Source organism: Bos mutus, chromosome 9 (assembly GCF_027580195.1).
Source record: "Bos mutus isolate GX-2022 chromosome 9, NWIPB_WYAK_1.1, whole genome shotgun sequence".
Lineage (NCBI taxonomy): Eukaryota > Metazoa > Chordata > Mammalia > Artiodactyla > Bovidae > Bos > Bos mutus.
The window spans coordinates 87,575,456-87,594,556 of NC_091625.1; the positions used below are offsets into that span (position 1 = coordinate 87,575,456).

General features: G+C 40.5%; 1 protein-coding gene across 5 annotated transcripts in view; it reads left to right on the forward strand.

Annotated features, from left to right (window-relative positions):
• The window catches only part of PLEKHG1 (pleckstrin homology and RhoGEF domain containing G1), a 249,046-nt gene that overhangs the window by 168,278 nt on the left and 61,667 nt on the right, over positions 1 to 19,101 (forward strand). For all 5 annotated transcript variants that reach the window (XM_070376861.1, XM_070376859.1, XM_070376858.1 and 2 more), the window contains one exon: positions 5,397 to 5,497. In XM_070376861.1, the coding sequence (XP_070232962.1) occupies positions 5,397 to 5,497 (101 nt within the window). The remainder of the gene's footprint in view (positions 1 to 5,396; positions 5,498 to 19,101) is intronic.

The window sequence follows — 19,101 nt, forward strand, 5'->3', positions numbered from 1 at the left end:
ATATAATTATGCCCCAGAACATAACCCAGAAGCATGCACACCACATCTTTAATCAGAGTTATCTCTGGAGAGAGACGGGCAGGCCCTTGAGAAGGAAGAGGGAACTTTTTATTTCCTGTGCTCTGACTTGTTAGAATTCGGTTTTCTACAGCATAAAATAAAACTGAGCAGTGTTAACTTGGTTAGATAGAGAGTGCCCCCTGCCCAGGCTTCCTGGGAGAGGTGTTTATCTTCCTGTCCTCTGCCTTTCATCTTGGCCCTTCACCTTGGCTCTGTGGTCACCAGCTATCTTCTCCTGTGCTCACCTTTGCCTTTTCTGCCCTCCTGTCATTCGAGGTGTCCTCCCTCTGTCTTCTCATTCCCTGCACCTCCCATCAGCCGGTTCATGGATGCATGCTGGGACAGATGATAGATGGCCTGGACAGATGTGTGGATATATGTGTGGCACTGGCAGTTATAGCTAATGTTCCTTTTTCTGATGCTGGAGTGACCACTGGTCTCATGGCATCCTTCCTAGTTGCCTCTACCTACAGAGCATGGAAGGCTCTCCGTGATCAAGCCTGTCCTGACTCTAGCAGTTCTCACTTTGCAGCCCCACCTCCCGGCTCTGTGCATGTGCACTGTTCATGCCCTGTTCGCTCAGCCCATCTGTGCTCCTTTCATTGGTTATTTTTTTTTGGGGGGGGGGCGCATTTCATGCGGCATAAAGGATCTTAGTTCCCTGACCAGGCATCCAGCCCCGTGCCAGCTGCAGTGAAGGGCAGAGTTGTAACTACTGGAATCCCAGGGAAGTCCCTCAGCTCCTTTTAGTGTGCTAGCTGCACCTGCATTTCGCTACCCTGTGCCCCTTTACTCTGCTCTGTCTTCCTGGATATTGGGTCTCCTCCAGGTTTCTCTCCGTTCTAATTATCAGTCATCCTTAAAGGCTCAGCTCCACCGTTACCACCTCCTCTAGAAACTTCCCTGCCCTGGAATTGCCCACTTCCTCTTCTGCACAGCGCCCCCCCACACCGTCTCCCACGTGCTGAATATTTATCAGTCATGCTGCCTAAACACGGTATTGTATTTACTTGTTTACATTTGTCTTTCAACTACACAGGGAGCTCCTTGGGGGAAGGGATCATGTTTTATTCATTTTATTTAATTCCTAACTTGTAAAACAGAATTTGACATGCATTCTTATGACCTCAAAAAGAGGCAGGGGGTGGGGGGGTAGTATTTGTATGAATAAATGTGAATGTGCTTTTAAACTGTAAATTGACATACAAATGTAAGTTATTGTCGTATCAACATCATCCCAAAGTAATACATGAAACTTGCGGGCAGGTTTTCTATAAACAAATGATTACTTTCTAGAAAAGGTGGAGGTGTTGGAAAAACTGAAAAAGATGCTTCCTGCAAAATAAAGACCAATAATCTTAGATAGGCATTATATCAAAGGGCTTGGAATTTGGAAATGCTAACACAAAAACTAGACCAAAAAGAGTAAGCCAAAGAGATGAAATTTTGAAACTCAAGCAAAAGGATTTATGAACAGAACTTTTCTTCGTTTTATTTCTACGATATGACTATCTTCAGGAGAGAGAAATAGTAGAAAAATTAGATGCTGATCTAAATAAATTTTTTTCTTCTTGTGGTTTAATTTCATTTTCATGTTAAACAGTTTGTAATTTTTAAACATATTAAGCATTATTTTAGAGGGAAAGTGGGGGGCTAGGTGCAGGGACATTAACTTAATTCTCTCAGGGCATCGTAAATAAAGCGAGCTTCCGAGGACATTGAGTTTGAATTCTGTCCCAGTTCTGGAAACATCCTTTCTCCAGCATCTCTGCTGGGCTGTTGTCTAAACCAGACCTTCTCAAACTGCCTGGGAGTGTGTGTGTGTGTCTGTGTGTGTGTTTGTTCCTATCGGCCACACACTGACATTTTTGTAAAACACCACACACACAAAAAAAGAATTACTAGAAAAACAAAATAGAAGATATCAGATATGCTAAATACAAGCCTGAATTTTCATTAGATTCAAAAAAGTGTCATTCTGTCAAAATGCTATAGAAGTCTACCCAGGCTTAGTCTCAACTTCTGCACTTACCTTGTTGTAGATCAGAAGTAGTTTGCAAACTGATTGCTGTCCCTTTAACCACACTTCAGTTAGCACTGAGTTCAACTTTACTTGGATATTTTCTATAACAGACATCACAGAAATGAAAAAGTTATCGAGAAGAGGGCACACATGTACAAATTTTACAATGGTGGAACTGTCGATTAGAAAAGAAATACTTTAGGCAAAATTCATAGTGCTATAATAAAACCTTTTTCAGATGGTGTAAAGCTGTTTTTTGTGTGTGTATCTCATCCTACCCTCCTCAGCATTGAGTGACTTCTTTGATCCTCTTGGAGAATAATTATTTTCAGTGCAAAAGTTTTAAATTGATCATTTTTAACTGTAGGGTAACCATAGGTGCTGACATCAAGCCAATAAAATTAATAAGCAGCGTGACAGGCTCTAATAAATTTCATTGGTGTCTCTACCCTGTCATTTGAGCACAGAATGAGCTATTATTATCACCGAGCTCCAAACCTCTCATTTTGGCTTCAGATGCTTACAGCTGCTAATGCGGTGCCTGCTACAGTAGTTTCCAGTAACTGGTTTGGGGTTAAAGTATCACATTTAAAAGACTTAGTTATGATCAGTGGGGGAACACGTTGTGGCCCTATGGCTTTGATCTGTTTTCTGGAGTGGCCTGCGAAACTTTGGACTCCCTAACGATCTATTTCTCAATGAGGTCAGAAAGCAAGCAGCTTTTAAAATCTAGTTCCTCTACCAGGGGCTCTGGGGTTTTGAAACTCTTTCATCTGGAGATGGGCCATCCCCTGTTTGAAGTGGGCCACGGTTCTTTGTCTCTCACCCCAGATGAAATTCTTCAACTCCCTCAACTTGGTCCTTCCTTGACATGAAGAATTTAGTATTGGGTTTCTGCACAATGAGCCAGCTTCACACTTGAAGTGAGAAAAAGGATTCTTCCTTTTCTCCTTAAACCCCGTTGCAGCCATTCAGGTGAATCTGGCATCCCCGCATCATCTTTGTCCCAGCCTTCATGCTGCTATTGGGTGTGGGTCATGCCTGCCAATATCTTCCATTTAACTTTTTTAATTTCATACTCATCTGCAACCTTCTGGTTTACCTTCTTAATTTTGCATATGTTGTGTCTTTTTATTTATTTTTTAAGGCTCATTTGGAGAAGGAAATAGCAATCCACTCCAGTACTATTGCCTGGAAAATCCCATGGACAGAGGAGCCTGGTAGACTACAGTCCTCGGGGTCACACAGAGTCAGACACGACTGAGCAACTTCACTTTCACTTTCAAGGCTCATTTATTTAAAAAAAATTTTTAACACTCTTTGCAGCATGTAGGATCCTAGTTCCCCGACCAGGGATGGAACCTTCACCACCCCTACATTGGTGACACAGTCTTAACCACTGGACCACCTGATGTGCCCTTTTAAAATGTTAATCAAAGTATTAAGAAGCTATCAAATATAAGCATTCAATGCAGTTAGCTGTTAGCATCCCATCTCTTCGGACCACATGTAATTTTATGAAACTGTCAAGAAACACACGTATTTGTTTTTTTGAGGACACATCACTTTGATTCATACTTGCTCAAAATGCCCTCTTCAACTCTAGCCTTCTTTACAATTTTTTATTTGGGCATTATCTCTGGAGCCTGTACAGGTACTGAAGCTCCCTATAATCGTTCCAGTCATAAAAGTAAGGAGGCTGGGTCTTGCTCTTGTGGGGTTCTGATGGCAATTACACACTTAAACCTTGCGAGTCTAATTTCTTATTGAGATGACCGCTTTCTGAAGAAGAAAAGATGTCACCATCAAGCTTGTTAAAACATAAAAAGGCTTATGAACGTCAGTTCCTGCATGACCATGATTTTAAGAACCAGAATGGTTAGTTATTTGACGCAGTCTGTGAACCATGCTAGGGAGACAGTTCCTGATGAAGCCCTGTCTGGTTTTCATTTGAGGAGCATGAAGGGCAGGAGAGGGAGGCTGTGGCTTATTAAAAGACAAAAGCAACAATTATCTTACGCTTCTCACATTTCAGCTTCTCCTTTCACTAGTTGTGCCTGAACACTGTTGTGTTTGTGACTGGCCATTGGAATGCAGTCCAGGGCTGGGATTTTCAGGGTCTGGCTGACTAGCCCCCCCTGCCGAGACTTCCCCAGGAGCTGCAGAGCTCCGGGTGACGTCTGGTGGAGAACCATCCTGTATTGTTCAGCCCAGGGTGGGGGACTATTTATTTTTAATTTTACGTTATTTCAGCTGTTTTCACTTTTTTCTTTATTGTTTTCTTGCCTCCTACAGAGTTCTCTTTTCAAGTCTGGCTGGGACAAGGGGGACACTCAGGGACTCAGCACACAGCATGGAGAACAGTTTTCCCCTCTCTCAGCAGTTCAAATAGCTTCTAAGCCACATCCATTTAACCCACTGTGGGCCTGAGCCCACGCCACGTTAGCTCAGCTGGGAGTTGTTGCCATGTTAAAATGGATAAAATCATTTCAATGCAGTCCATAGCTCCTTAACATGGTCTATTAGATAGGATGAGTGAAGTATATGTTTATTTTAAAAAACATATAATGTTGAGAAAGCATTTTTTAAACTAGCATTTGAGGATGCATTTAGTTCTATAGTTTCACAACAGCTTTCTGACTTAAAAAGGTGATGTTTGAAACAATTTCTTTGCATTTCACAATTTTATTCCTGGCTTCCCATTGTATGAATTTTGCAGTATCTTTTTATCATATATTAATAAATCAGTTGAGGGGACAGCAGGCAGTGTTGTTATGCCAGAAGTCTGACTTTATTGGTAACCATGGTCATTATGTTATCCATCTAGGGACGATCTAATACATTTTAGGTGTAGATATGTTAATAAAGGGCTTCCCTGGTGGCTCAGACAATAAAGACTCTGCTGCAACTCAGGAGACTGGGGTTTGATCCCTAGGTCGGGAAGATCCCCTGGAGGAGGGCATGGCAACCCACTCCAGTCTTCTTGCCTGGAGAATTCCATGGACAGAGGAGCCTGGTGGGCTACAGTCCATGGAGGTCACAAAGAGTCGGACACCACTGAGCGCACGCACACACACACACACGCACATTTTAATGTATATACACCCTTTCTCCTTGCTCAAACTCCCTGCTCTATAAATATGGAAATATTATCATTATTAATAAAAGAGATTCTGTATTCTCATCATAGAGTTAATGAGCACATTAGCATAATAATTACTTGAAATGGATATGAGAGGTTCACCACACATAACTAAAGATGCCTTGGAAAAGAACAGGAGTATTTATGACATCTCTCTTGTTGATTTCACAGGATTACCTTGACTGTATCAGGGACCAAACGAAACTTCCTCTGGGGACAGATGAAAGATCAGCCCTTTTTGGAAACATACAGGATATCTACCACTTTAATAGGTAAGTTAATACTCAGAAGATCGTTCTCACATAAGAACATTATGAGTTTTTCTCAAATGAAGGTGGCCTCAGAAAACTTAACAGAAATCCTGATTCCACTTCATCAATTTCTGTGAGCTATCATGCCATGAAGTTTTCTACTTGGAAACGTCCTTGTTTGTGTATGAGTCTCAGATTAATTCAGAATCCCATCCCATTCTATCCTCCTGGCTCAGAGAAGAGACCTATTCACCATGACAGAACAGAGGCATCTTCGTTCCACAATGGCAGGTGAACAGGGCATCCAAAAATATATCCTGCCTCAGTCCCCAGCATCTCCACTCCCACTGGATTTTCTAAAATCTTTTCTCTGCCTAAGGAGTGGGCAAGAGAGTAAACACACAATAAATACTTTAATCATAACAGATATTAATGCAAATTAATAATTTAAATTTATAGTACTTAATTTAATTCAGACATCCATTGAGTACCTACTGTTTAGCAGGCACGGGGCTTAGAAAAGTACCATAGGAAATAAGACAGACAGGGAGCTGAAGGGGATGGAGTGAGCTTATCAGTTATTATACTGTTAGTACCTCTTGGAAGACCAGGTAATAGGCAGGTAAAGAGCACAGACTCTAGTTTCCAACATATCTGGGTTTGCATGCCAACTGGGTCATGTCTATATTCTTTGGAGAATTTTAGATAGGATACAGATGGTCCCCGACTTAAGATGTTTCAACTCGTGATTTTTAATTTTTTTTTTTTTTTTTACTTTACAATGGTGCAAAAACAAGATCTGTTCAGTAGAAACCATATTTCAAATTTTGAATTTTTATTTCCTCCACTCCTCCCCAGGGAGTGAGCTACACCTCTCAGTCAGACACACGATCACAATGGTAAAGAACCAATACACTTACAGCATTCTGTTTTCACTTTTAGTACAGTATTCAATACATTGCATGAGACAGTCAACATTTTATTACCAAAGAGGCTCTGTATTGGATAGTTTTGCCCAGCTGGAGGCTCGTGTAAGTGTTCTGAACACATTGAAGGTAGGTGAGGTGAGGCTTTTGTGTTCAGTTGATCAAGTGTATTTTTAAAGCATCTTTAAAATTTTGTATTTATTTTTGGATTGGCTGCATCTTCATTGCTGCTTGTAGGCTTTCTCTAGTTGCAGTGATCAGGGGCCACTCTCTAGTTGCAGGGACTTCTCTTGATGCTGAGCACGGCCTCTAGAGCATGGCTTAGTTGTTGTGGCACACAGGCTTAGTTTCCCCGTGGCATGTGAAATCTTCCCAGACCAGGAATCAAAGCTGTGTCCCTTAAATTGACAGATTCTTAACCCCTGGACCACCAGGGAAGTCAATGCATTTCTGAGTTTGGACGTTTTCAACTTATAGTGGGTTTATTGAGACATAATGCCCTCCCTCATTTCAAGTCTTGTTCATATCTTCCTATCTCTATAGGGTTTATTGCTTGCCTGTGTGCTAAGTCGCTTCAGTCGTGTCTGAGTCTGTGCAACCCCATGGACTATAGCCCCCAGGCTCCTCTGTCCATGGGAGTTCTCCAGGCAAGAATACTGCAGTGGATTGCCATGCCCTCCTTCAGGGGATCTTCCTGACCCAGGGATCAAACCTGTATCTCTTGTGTCCCCTGCATTGGCAGGCAGATTCTTTGCCACTGGTACCACCTGGGAAGCCCGGAGTTACAGTAAAACCTCCTTAGAGAGTTCTATAATGCCCCATCATGGGATCACTCAACCAGAGTGTAAATTATAATACTGAAGTTAGTGTATGTGAGGTCCTTGAGGGTAGGATCCACATCTCCTTGGCTTTCCCTAATGTCCATGTGGATCCCGAACACCTAGCCCAAGCCTGACCTCTGGGAGACATGTTTAAATTATCAACCTATCCCTTAATTTTGAAAGCCTGGAATATGAAAAAAAAGCCAATGCTGCAACATCTCTTTCGTTGGACTCAGTAGACTTTGAAAACCAATTTGTATGTTCTAAGACAGTGGTTCTGAACCCCGGCTACACATTGGAATCCCCTGGGAAGGATTGTGCTTTGTTTTGTTTTTAATATGATGACTTCTGCCCCCAAAAGTTCTAATTAATGGGTCTGTGGTGGGACCAGGGCATCAAGATTTTTTAAAAGGTCTTCAGATGCTGGGAAAGATTGAAGACAAAAGGAGAAGGAGGCAACAGAGGATGAGATAGATAGCATCACCGACTCAATGGACATGAATTTGAGCAAACTCCGGGAGACAGTGGAGGACAGAGGAGCCAGGCATGCTACTGGAGTCCATGGGGTCACAAAGAGTTGGACATGACTTAGCAACTGAACAACAAGAGATGTGCAGCCATGGTTGAGAAACACTGTCTAGATAAAATAAATACAATAAAAAGAAAATAGAAGAATGGCATTAGAAAATGGGATTAGAGAATTTAGAATCTGCATGTGCATTAGTAACGTGCTGATGTTGGAGCAGGCTTCATTTAGCAGCTCTGAGGGTAATAGTCCGAGCAACCATGAGTGGCTTCTCCACCCAGAGCTCCCTGATGGTTCAGTAACCCGGGAAGTGGAATCAGGCCTAGCATTGGGAGGCCCTGGCCTCAGCTTTCTGGTGGTTTGGCTGTGTGTTGACTATAATGACTGTTTATCTAGTGCTTATCCATGCCAGAGGCCATAGAGCTTTATGTGCATTATCGCTTTATATAAGTCTGGGCTCCTCTGACTCCAAGCCCCAGGCATTTAGCCACATTCCCTCCTGCCAGAACAGAGCCCTGCTTTTCAGGTCTTGATTTGTGGCATTGTGGCACAGTCCAGGCAGGAAGGGTTTTCTACTCCTTGGAGTTTAAAGCTTCCTGTGTCTCCTAATTTAAAGGAAGACGAGACAGTAGTAGCCCCCAGTGTCAACAAGAAGGGACCTCAGCTGCAAAAGATGGAAGACAGGTCTTTATATGCCTGAATTGTTCTCTGTGCTTCTCTCTTTGGTGTTTGCTGAACAAGGAAATCAGACGTGACTAAAGTAAACCTGAGTCAGGGTGATGATGACAGGTGAGCCATCAGAGGGGACACGATTCTAGCTGATGGTGCTCATGCCCGTCCCTTTGGTAGATCACGTTTGTAAATCTCCTGCACATGCATTGTCTCCTTTCATCCTCTCAGCAGCTCTGAGGCAGGTAAGATGCAGAATGTATGCACATTGTTTGCACGGAGGAAACAGTGTAGAAAGCCCTCTGCTCTAGGACATAGAGCTAGAAAACCAACCTAGCCTATTTTGATTTTTTTATTTTGTTTATTTTTAACTTTTTATTTTATACTGGAGTATAGTTGGTTAACAATGTTGTGTTAGTTTCAGGTGTACAACAAAGTGATTCAGTTTTATATGTATATATATATATGTATATACACATATGTATATTTATATACACACACATATGAATCTATTCTTTTTCAAATCCTTTCCCCAGTTAGATTGTTACAGTATATTGAGCAGAGTTCCCAGTACTATACAGCAGATCCATGTTGGTTATCCATTTTAAATATAGCGGCATGTACATGTCAATCCCAAACTGCCCAAATGCCCCTTACACTCTAGTAAACATCAGTTTGTTCACTAAGTCTGTGAGTCTGTTTCTGTCTTGTATTTGTTTCATTTGTTTTAGATTCTGTGGACAAGTGATATCATATGACATTTTCCTATCTCTATCTGACTAAATCTACTCAGTATGATAATAATCTCTGGGTTCATCCATGTTGCTGCAAATGGCCTTATTTTATTCTTTTTAATGACTTAGTAATATTCCATAGTAGATATGTACCACATCTTCTTATCCATTCTTCTATTGATGGAAGCCTATTTTAAACACCTGGTTTTGTTGAATCTCAACTAATATTTCTCATTTTTTTTATTATTTCCAAGAATATTTTTCTGTTTAATTTTTACAGTTAATTGTCTGTATTATTTTCTCCCTATTTACTTTTATTTCCTTTCTCTTAACTCTGGACTGAATTTAGAGCTTAAATGTCTTTACTATTATATTTCATTAAGTAACAGTATTGTTGTGACTTTTTATGTTAATGCCTCTTATGAGCCCTCTGTTCTATACCCTACATCAATTGATTTCAAAGATACAACTATCTGGCAAATCTATGGTTAAGGCTTGAAATGATTTTAAAGTTTTTACTGGTTCAGGTCCAGATTTCTCAACATAATATAATACTGTTGCACCCAACTCAGCAAGATTTAAAATTCTAAAACTAAAGAGGGCAAAAAGAAAATGGTTTTATGATGGCCTAAAAAATTTTCTCTGGTGGCTCAGACAGGAAAGAATCTGCCTGCAATCCAGGAGACCTGGATTGGGAAAAGCCCCTGGAGAAGAAAATGGCTGCCCACTCCAGTATATTCTTGCCTGGAGAATCCCATGGACAGATGAGCCTGGCGAGCTACAGTCCACAGGATCCCAGAGAGTTGAACATGACTGAGCAACTAACACTTTAGAAAATTTTAGCTGATTAGATTGTTTTTCAGGAAGTATTTCCAAAATACGGGAAAGCATATGATAAACACTTATAAAGCACCTCTATTCCATCAAGGCCTTCCTTTATGCCATATTTGCTTTAGAAATGCTTGAAAGTGTAAAGCTTTTACCAGTAATGCTGAGCCCCTGATATGCCCCTCCGAATTGCAGTCCACACTGCGGAGAATGGCACAGTGATGTGCTGGTGTGCCAGTTCTCCAGGGTGAGGACAAGGGAGGGGGAATCTGAGATTTATGTCTGCCAATTTCTATGGTATAAACACACCTACAGCAGATTTCAGGCTACTAAGAAGACCTCACTGAACAGGGAATTAGGAAGAGATGTACAGAATTGGCTCAGATGAGCCAGTATAATCTGGCTCAAAATACCACCATCACTGTAACTACCATCCAAGATTGGTGTTTCATCCCCAAGTATGATCTTTGTTGCCATGACTCTAAGTATACACACACAGTGTGCTTTAACTTACTTCAAACACAGCTGCACTGTATCAGACTTTTACAAGTCTTTTTCACGCAATGGTGCTTTTGAGATTTATAGTTCTACTTTGCTTATTTTAACTGCAATGTAATATTCCATTATGGGCTGTATTACCTTGCATTTTGCTGATTGCAATAAGACTAAGCCTCTTCTCTTGTTTTTTGGCCACTTTGATTTCTTCTCTAAATTTCTGGCTCCTATTCATGCCCAGTTTTCTGTCAAGATGTTTCTCTTTCTTATGATTGTTTAGGAGTGCTTGATGAATTCTGTCTGGAGATCTTTGTGGATTATGCAAATTGTAGTCCTCCGTTAGTATGAGATTTGTCTTTTAATTATGGCTTCTTTGAAAAGAAGTTATAAAATTCATGATTTTGACTACTCTAAGTAAATGTAATTTTTATAGGATGAGAATTTTGTGTGTTTAAAAACTTATCTCTTTTATAAATGTGCCCAGTTCATAAATATGCTCTATATTTTTTCCTAAAAGTCTTAAAATTTTTGCTTTTCACTTACATCTTTAATCTAAAATTGATGGAAATGTGGTATGTGATAGGAAATCGAAATCCTTGTTTTCAGGGAATTCCCTGAAAGTCCAGTGGGTTAGGACTGTGTGCTTTCACTGCTGAGGGTGTGTTTTGTCTACGGTCACACCACCCTGAACATGCCCAGTCTCATCTGGGTGTGTTTCCAATCCCTGGTTGGGGAACTTATTAACATAAGATGTGCGAGCCATGCAGTGCAGCCAAAAAAGAAAAGAAAAAACCCTCTTTTCATCTAACTAGCCCATAGTCCCATCACCCATCTTTTCTGTGCTGATTTGTAGTTCTGCATTTCTCCCAGGTGAAGTTCACCTGTGTGAATGGTTCTGTTTCTGGGCTCTGTTGTGTTGTGTTGGTCTCTTTGTCCATCCTTACTCCATACCACATCATCTTAATTATTTATTAAACCCATGTTGCTCTCCTTCTACGTGACTTAGGATTTCTTAACTCTTTGCACTGTCAAGTGATCTTTTCATTTCTTTTTGCTTCAGTTTGTCAAGTTCCATGAAGGGAGCTCTCTTGGGACTTTTATTGGAATTTGATTTAATTTATAGATTAATTTTGGCAGCAGTGATATCTTTATAATATTGGGTCATCCAACCATGAACATATCTCATGAATCAAGCTTTTTAAAAATACCCTATAATAACATTTTATGATTTCTCCATCACATTCATACATGTCACTTATTCTTTTTAATGTTATTTTTGACTAGAATATTTTCCTATTTTTTAATTCACCATTATTGTCATGTAAGAATGCTTTCTATTTTTATATGTTGACACTGTATTCAACCAACTTTTTAAACTGTCCCATCAGTTCTAATTGTTTATAGACCCTTTTAGGTTTTCTATGTAGACAATGGTTGTTTGAAAATCAGAATTTTTTGCTTTCCTTTACAGTTGTTCTGCCCCTTATATATATAATTGTTTTTTCTTGTCTTACTGCTTTCAGTAAGTCTTCTCAAACAGTGCTAATTAGATTCTTGCATTCTTAACTTCTTTCTGACATTAGCAGGAATGCTTTAACTGTTTCACCATTAATTATGATGTTTGTTCTGAGATTTAGACACTTCTATTTTGCTGAGATTTTAGTGTGAATGAATATTGACTTTTATTGAATGTGTAATCATCCTTTAAGAAAATTAGTATATGATTTTTCTCCTATTCATAACGTGGCAAATTATATTAATAGGCCTTCTGATTTGAATCATATGTACACTACTAGAATAACCCTGGATTTCCCAGGTGGCGGTAGTGGTAAAGAACCTGCCTGCCAGTGCAGGAGACATGAGAGACATGGATTCAATCCCTGGGTTGGGAAGATCCCCTGGAGAAGGGAATGGCAACCCACTCCAGTATTCTTACTTGGAGAATCCCATGGACCGAGGATCCTGGCAGGCTACCGTCCATGGGGTTACAAAGAGTTGGACACGACTGAAGCAACTGAGCAATATAGCACAAAGTGACTTAGCTCACGTGCACACATAAAGCCTGCCTGGCCATGATGTTCCTATATTTGTGCATGATGAGTTTGTGTTTTTTAAAGAACTTTTCCATGCATGTTCATAAATGACAGTAATGTATGATTTCTTTCCTTATACTGTCTTTTTTCAATTTTGGCATATTACTAGATTCAAATTGTTATCTCATGAAATATTCCAATATGAACTGTTTTGAAATACAATTGAGATTTCATTTTTGTTGTCTTTTTTGTAGCCAAATCTTTCTCTCATAATCCCTATGATAGCCTGGAAATTTAAGACTCTGTTTTGATGTCTGGAAGAAATTCCCAAATGGTCAGGAAACTAGCTCAGTCCAAAGAAACCACTTTCCCCAGTGTAACTTGTTACCTCAACTTCCAGAACTTTTTTTTTTTTTCCTTAAGTGCATGTTAAAGAGATGTCGATAGTTTTTATACAGTGTCCCTCTCTTGAAATACAGAAGAGTTGTCTAGACTGTAATTTGAAAGTTTGAGGAAGTACGGACCATTTCTCTACATCAGAATTGTGTTTTTAAATTATTTTTTAGTCAGAAAATCCCATGGGTGGAGGAGCCTGGTAGGCTGCAGTCCATGGGGTCGCTAAGAGTCCGACACAACTGAGCGGGTTCACTTTCACTTTGCACTTTCATGCATTGGAGAAGGACATGGCAACCCACTCCAGTGTTCTTGCCTGGAGAATCCCAGGGATGGGGGAGCCTGGTGGGCTGCCATCTATGGGGTCGCACAGAGTCGGACACGACTGAAGCGACTTAGCAGCCCCAGCACGAACATCTAAGCTCTCTTATTTCCTCAAAAGATGAGAGGAGAATTTTCCTATTTCCTTCAACTCCTTCTCTCTCTTTTTTAAAATTTTATTTATTTATTTGACTACGCTGGGTCACTGTGTGCAGCTTTCTCTAGTTGCGGCGAGTCGGGGACTCCTCTTTAGTTATAATGCGTGGGTTTCTCTTCGTGGCGACTTTTCTTGTTGTAGAGCTCGGGCTCTTGAGTCTGTGGGCTTCAGTAGTTGAAGCACATGAGCTTAGTTGCCCTGCAGCATATGGAATCTTCCCAGACCAGGATCTTCCCGAGATCAAACTTGAGTCCCCTGCATTGATAGGTGGATTATTAACTACTGGACCACCAGGAAACTACTACCCTTTCTTTTTATTGGGTATACCTATATTGAGTCACTGTTGCATGTCAAACACTAGGCTAAATCTATTAATCTAAAGATGAATGACATTGTTGTGTAGCAGAGGCAGTAAGTCATATACCCAAGGAATGAACAAAACTTTACTTTGAGAACTCTGAGGAGCAAGGAATTGATTTTATCTGAGGGATCAGTGAAAGCATCCCAGAGCAAGTAACTTACGTCTTAAGAAAATATTTATTTGGGTCGTGCTTCTTTTCTCCTTTGAAATGTTGTTTAGAAAGCAAATCATGGGGTCAGTTCAGTTCAGTTCAGTCACTCAGTTGTGTCTGACTCTTTGTGACCCCATGGACTACAACACCCCAGGCTTCCCTGTCCATCACCAACTCCCAGAGCTTACTCAAACTCATGTCCATTGAGTCAGTGATGCAATTCAACTGTCTCATCCTCTGTCATCCCCTTCTCCTCCCACCCTCAATCTTTCCCAGCATCAGGGTCTGTTTCAATGAGTCTGCTCTTTTTGCATCAGGTGGCCAGAGTACTGGAGCTTCAGCATCAGTCCTTCCAATGAATATTCAGGACTGATCTCCTTTAGGATGGACTGGTTGGATCTCCTTGCAGTCCAAGGACTCTCAAGAGTCTTCTCCAACACCACAGTTCAAAAGCATCAATTCTTTGACACTCAGACTTCTTTATAGTCCAACTCTTACATCCATGCATGACCACTGGAAAAATCATAGCTTTGACTATACAGACTTTGGTTGGCAGTCACGTCTCTGCTTTTTAATATGTTGTCTAGCTTGGTCATAACTTTTCTTCTAAGGATCAAGCGTCTTTTAATTTCATGGCAGAAGTCACCATCTACAGTGATTTTGGAGCCCCCCAAAATAAAGTCTGTCACTGTTTCCACTGTTTCCCCATCTGTTTGCCATGAAGTGATGGGACCAGATGCCATGATCTTAGTTTTCTGAATGTTGAGTTTTAAGCCAACTTTTTCACTCTTCTCTTTCACTTTCATCAAGAGACTCTTTAGTTCTTCACTTTCTGCCATAAGGGTGATGCCATCTGAATATCTGAGGTTATTGATATTTCTCCTGACAATCTTGATTCCAGCCTGTGCTTCTTCCGGCCCAGCGTTTCTCATGATGTACTCTGCATATAAGTTAAATAAGTAGGGTAACAATATACAGCCTTGATGCACTCCTTTCCTGATTTGGAACCAGTCTATTGTTCCATGTCCAGTTCTAACTGTTGCTTCTTGACCTCCATACAGGTTTCTCAAGAGGCAGGTCAGGTGGTCTGGTATTCCCATCTCTTGAAGAATTTTCCACAATTAGTTGTGATCCATACAGTCAAAGGCTTTTCCGTAGTCAATAAGGCAGAAGTAGATGTTCTTCTGGAACTCTGTTTTTTTTTTTCTATGAACCAAAGAATGTTGGCAATTTGATCTCTGGTTCCTCTGCCTTTTCTAAATCCAGCTTGAACATCCCAAATCATGAGATACATACAACAATAAGTCAGGGCAAGGTGGGAGCAGTTACCTTTTATATTAATGCATTTTCATACCATCAAAATGTCTTCAACTATTGCCCAGTAGTAAAAATATATTTTTACCCATAAACTTTTTTCCAAGTAGACTTTTCAAGACCAGTGTTAGCATATCAGTGAATTTAATGGAGCATTTGATACTATTAACCTCACTCCATTTTCTGTCTCCTAATCCACATGTGCCTCTGTAAATACCAACTGACCTGCTTGGTTGGGTGGGAAAAGGAAATGGAGCATAGAGTCTATTGTAGACCAAAAGAGGAGAGGCCCCTTCGTGAATCTTTTTTTTTTTTCCTTGTTTTCTTATGTACTTATGATATACAATAAGTTCAGCCAAACAGAATATTTTTAAATAATTGCCCCAATATAGACAAACAATTCAAAGTGGGTATAATCCAGAAAGTTCTACACGAGGAGACATTTGTCCACACTTTACTGTTCAGGAGAAAATGCTATGGTATTATATTTTAGCTAACATTTTTATTTCTTAAAACTACAGCACAGAATAAACATACAGCAAAACATCAAGCACAAAAAAAGAGTTAAGCTTATACATTTTTGTAGACCAAAAGAGGAGAGACCCCTTCGTGAATCTTATTCAGTGGAAGGCAATAGAATCTGTAAGGTCTTATTACAATTCCTGAATTCAAGTACACATCAGTGAGAGAAAATCTTACAGAGAATATGTTCTGTAAAGGAGAACTGTGTTTCCTTTAACTGTCCATCCAAACAAGGAATATGAACTCTAGTAAGAAATAATATTTTCTTTTTTCATAATGCTATACAAAAGGGAGGAAATATTTGGAACAATTGCTGCAGGAAAAGGGAAAATACCCTAAATCTGATGGTAGAATGACTCTAATTTTAGCTCTGAGTACAAAACACAATTTGTGAGTCACTTCTTCCTGCTAATGTACTTGCAAAGCTGTTCATTAGTTTCACTGATGCAATGAAAAAGCTAGTCTCCACCCCATTAGGCTGTAACTCTAGAAGGACAGCCTGTTTCTGGTCTTTATGGAGTCCTTGGTATCCCTCTTTCCATGGCCCCATCTCTGTTCCCATAGTACATGGTGTATTATTTTCTAGTTAGTTGCTTTCCATATCTCCCACACTCCCTGTTGTTCACCAAACAGCAGCTGGTGGGTTCCTTTCTATACCACCCACAAAAACACACTATGTTCATTCTGTCCTTAGACTCATGACCAATTTCTAAACTGACTTTCTCTTCCAACCCTCCGCAAACTTAGATATCACCTCCTCAGAGAGCATTCTGTGACTGCTCCAGTGCTCCATCACCCACCCACCCAGCCTCAGGCACATTCTGCTACACTGTCTTTATTTCCCTCATAACACGTTGTTGTTACTTAATTGCTGAGTCATGTTTGACTCTTTTGTGACCCCATGGACTATAGCCCACCAGGCTCCTCTGTCCATGATATCCCAGGCAAGAATACTGGAGTGGGTTGCTGTTTCCTTCTCCAGGGGATCTTCCTGACCTGGGGATCAAACCTACATCTCCTGCATTGGCAGGCAGATTCTTCACCACTGAGCCACCAGCCCCTCATAACACGTAGTACAGTATTATATTCTGTTGTGTTTGTTTTGCTTTTCAGTAAAACCAACCCTTTGCCATTTTTCACATAAGCATTCTTAGTAAGCAATATTGTACTATGGTGTATGAGTTTCTACTGGCAAAGGAATAAAATTTATTTTTTCTTAATTTTTATTTTATTATAATAACAGCACTTAACATGAGATCTACCCTCTTAAATTTTTAAGCGTTCAATACTTCCCTTGTGGCTCAGACAGTAAAGAATCTGCCTGAAATGCAGGCGAGCTGGGTTCGATCCCTGGATAGGGAAGATTCCCTGGAGAAAGGAATGGCTACACACCTCAGTATTCTTCCCTGGAGAATCCCATGGTCAGAGGAGCCTGGAGAGCTATAGTCCATGGGGTTTCAGAGAGCCACTTTCACACACATGTTATTGTTAACTTAGATACTATGTTACAGCAGATCTCTAGAACCTATTCATCTGGTTTAGCTGAAACTTGATGCATCTTAGGTAATAGCTCATCCATTTACTCTTACCCCCAGCTGCTGGTAACCACCATTCTACTATCTGATGCTACGGGTGTGACTATTTTAGATTTCTAATATAAGTGGAATCATGCAGGATTTGTCCTTCTGTGACTGTTTTTTTTTTTTCCACTTGACATAATGCCAAGGTTCATCCATGTTGTCACAGAATTCCTTCTTTAAGACTGACATTTCACTGTATACATACACACACACGCATATACATATATATACACACAAATACATATACATGCTTACCACATTTTCCTTATTCATCTTCATCCATTCATAGACATTTAAGTTGTATCCACATTTTGGCTGTTGTCAATACTTCTGCAACGAATGTGGTAGTGCTAACAGCTCTTCAAGATCCTGATTTCAATTTTTTATGTAAATACCCCAAGATTGGGCTTCCCTGGTGGCTCAGTTGGTAAAGAATCCTCCTGCAATGCAGGAGACCCAGGTTTGATCCCTGGGTGGGGATGATCCCCTGGAGAACGAAATGGCGATCCATTCCACTATTATTGCCTAGAAAATCCCATGTACAGAGGAGCCTCATGGGCTACAGTCCACAGGGTCACAAAGAGTAGGACACAGCTGACCATCTGAGCATAGCATAGCATACCACAAGGTTGGATTGCTGGATCGTATATTAGTTCTACTCTTAATTTTTTGGAGAATCTCCATACTGCTTTCCATGGAGGCTGCACCATTTTGCATTCCTATCAGCAATGCATGAGGGTTCCAGTTCTTCACATCCTTGCCAACATTTGTTGTCTTTTGTTTTACGTTGTGTTCTTTATTTCTTCAGTTGTTAACATTCATCACCCCTGATCAGAACGTAAGTATGGTAGGACAGAGCTTTCATCCATGTTCTTAACCCGATCCCCTCCTGCCTGTAATAGTCCTGACAAATGAGGCTTTCAGTAATGACCATGTTGAATGGAGCACTAACAGGGTGATCAGCCAGCTGTATCAGGATGGTTGCTCTGATGACAGGTGTGTGAAGGAAATCAGACTACTGACTCCTCACTGTTTCCATTATTTTGTAAAAGGGTTGTAAAGGAAAGCTGCCCAGATGACTCACACAAGGCCTCCCAGGTAGGCGCTAGCAGGTTGAAGACACCATAATGTGGAGACTAGCCCTCAGCTTTCTTGAGTCAATCTGAAAAATAAATTTTTCAATAGGTGTGTTTATAATAGTGTGGAACTGGGATTCACAAGCCCTGATACTAAGCCTAGCTATGCCTATTAATTATTTGTTGTGTGACCTAAGGTAAGCAACCTCCCTTTTATGAGCCCTGGTTTGCTCATCTTAAAATTTGGGAGTAGGACTGGAAGGCATCTGAGCTCCTTCCCAGTTCTGCTTCTTGAGCAATGAATGCCATTCGTTTACAGGTGAGCTATACCAGAGTCTGGGTGGGTCCTCAAGACACTTTGTCCTACCAGGAGATCCAAGCTGGAGTTGAAATTAAAGCTCCAAGAGGAGCTTGATGAGCGTAACACTGAGAACAGAGGGAGTTAAATATTGTCAAGGAGTATTTCTGTTAAGCCTTGAAAGTATGAAAAATATGATGGATTCTGCTCAAAATTCTTCTCCCCTTAGAAACAGCAGAATATTGAAAGACCTGATTACATAACTTACACCCAGAGCACTCCATCCTCCAACAGTGGAAAACACTGGTCCAGATATATTGCCTTTTTAGCTGTTCTTTTTGTTTGACCTTTTATTTTACTTCATCCAGTATTTAGATCCCAGTGATGAAATTTCAGCTATCTTTAATTTAATCACAGCCA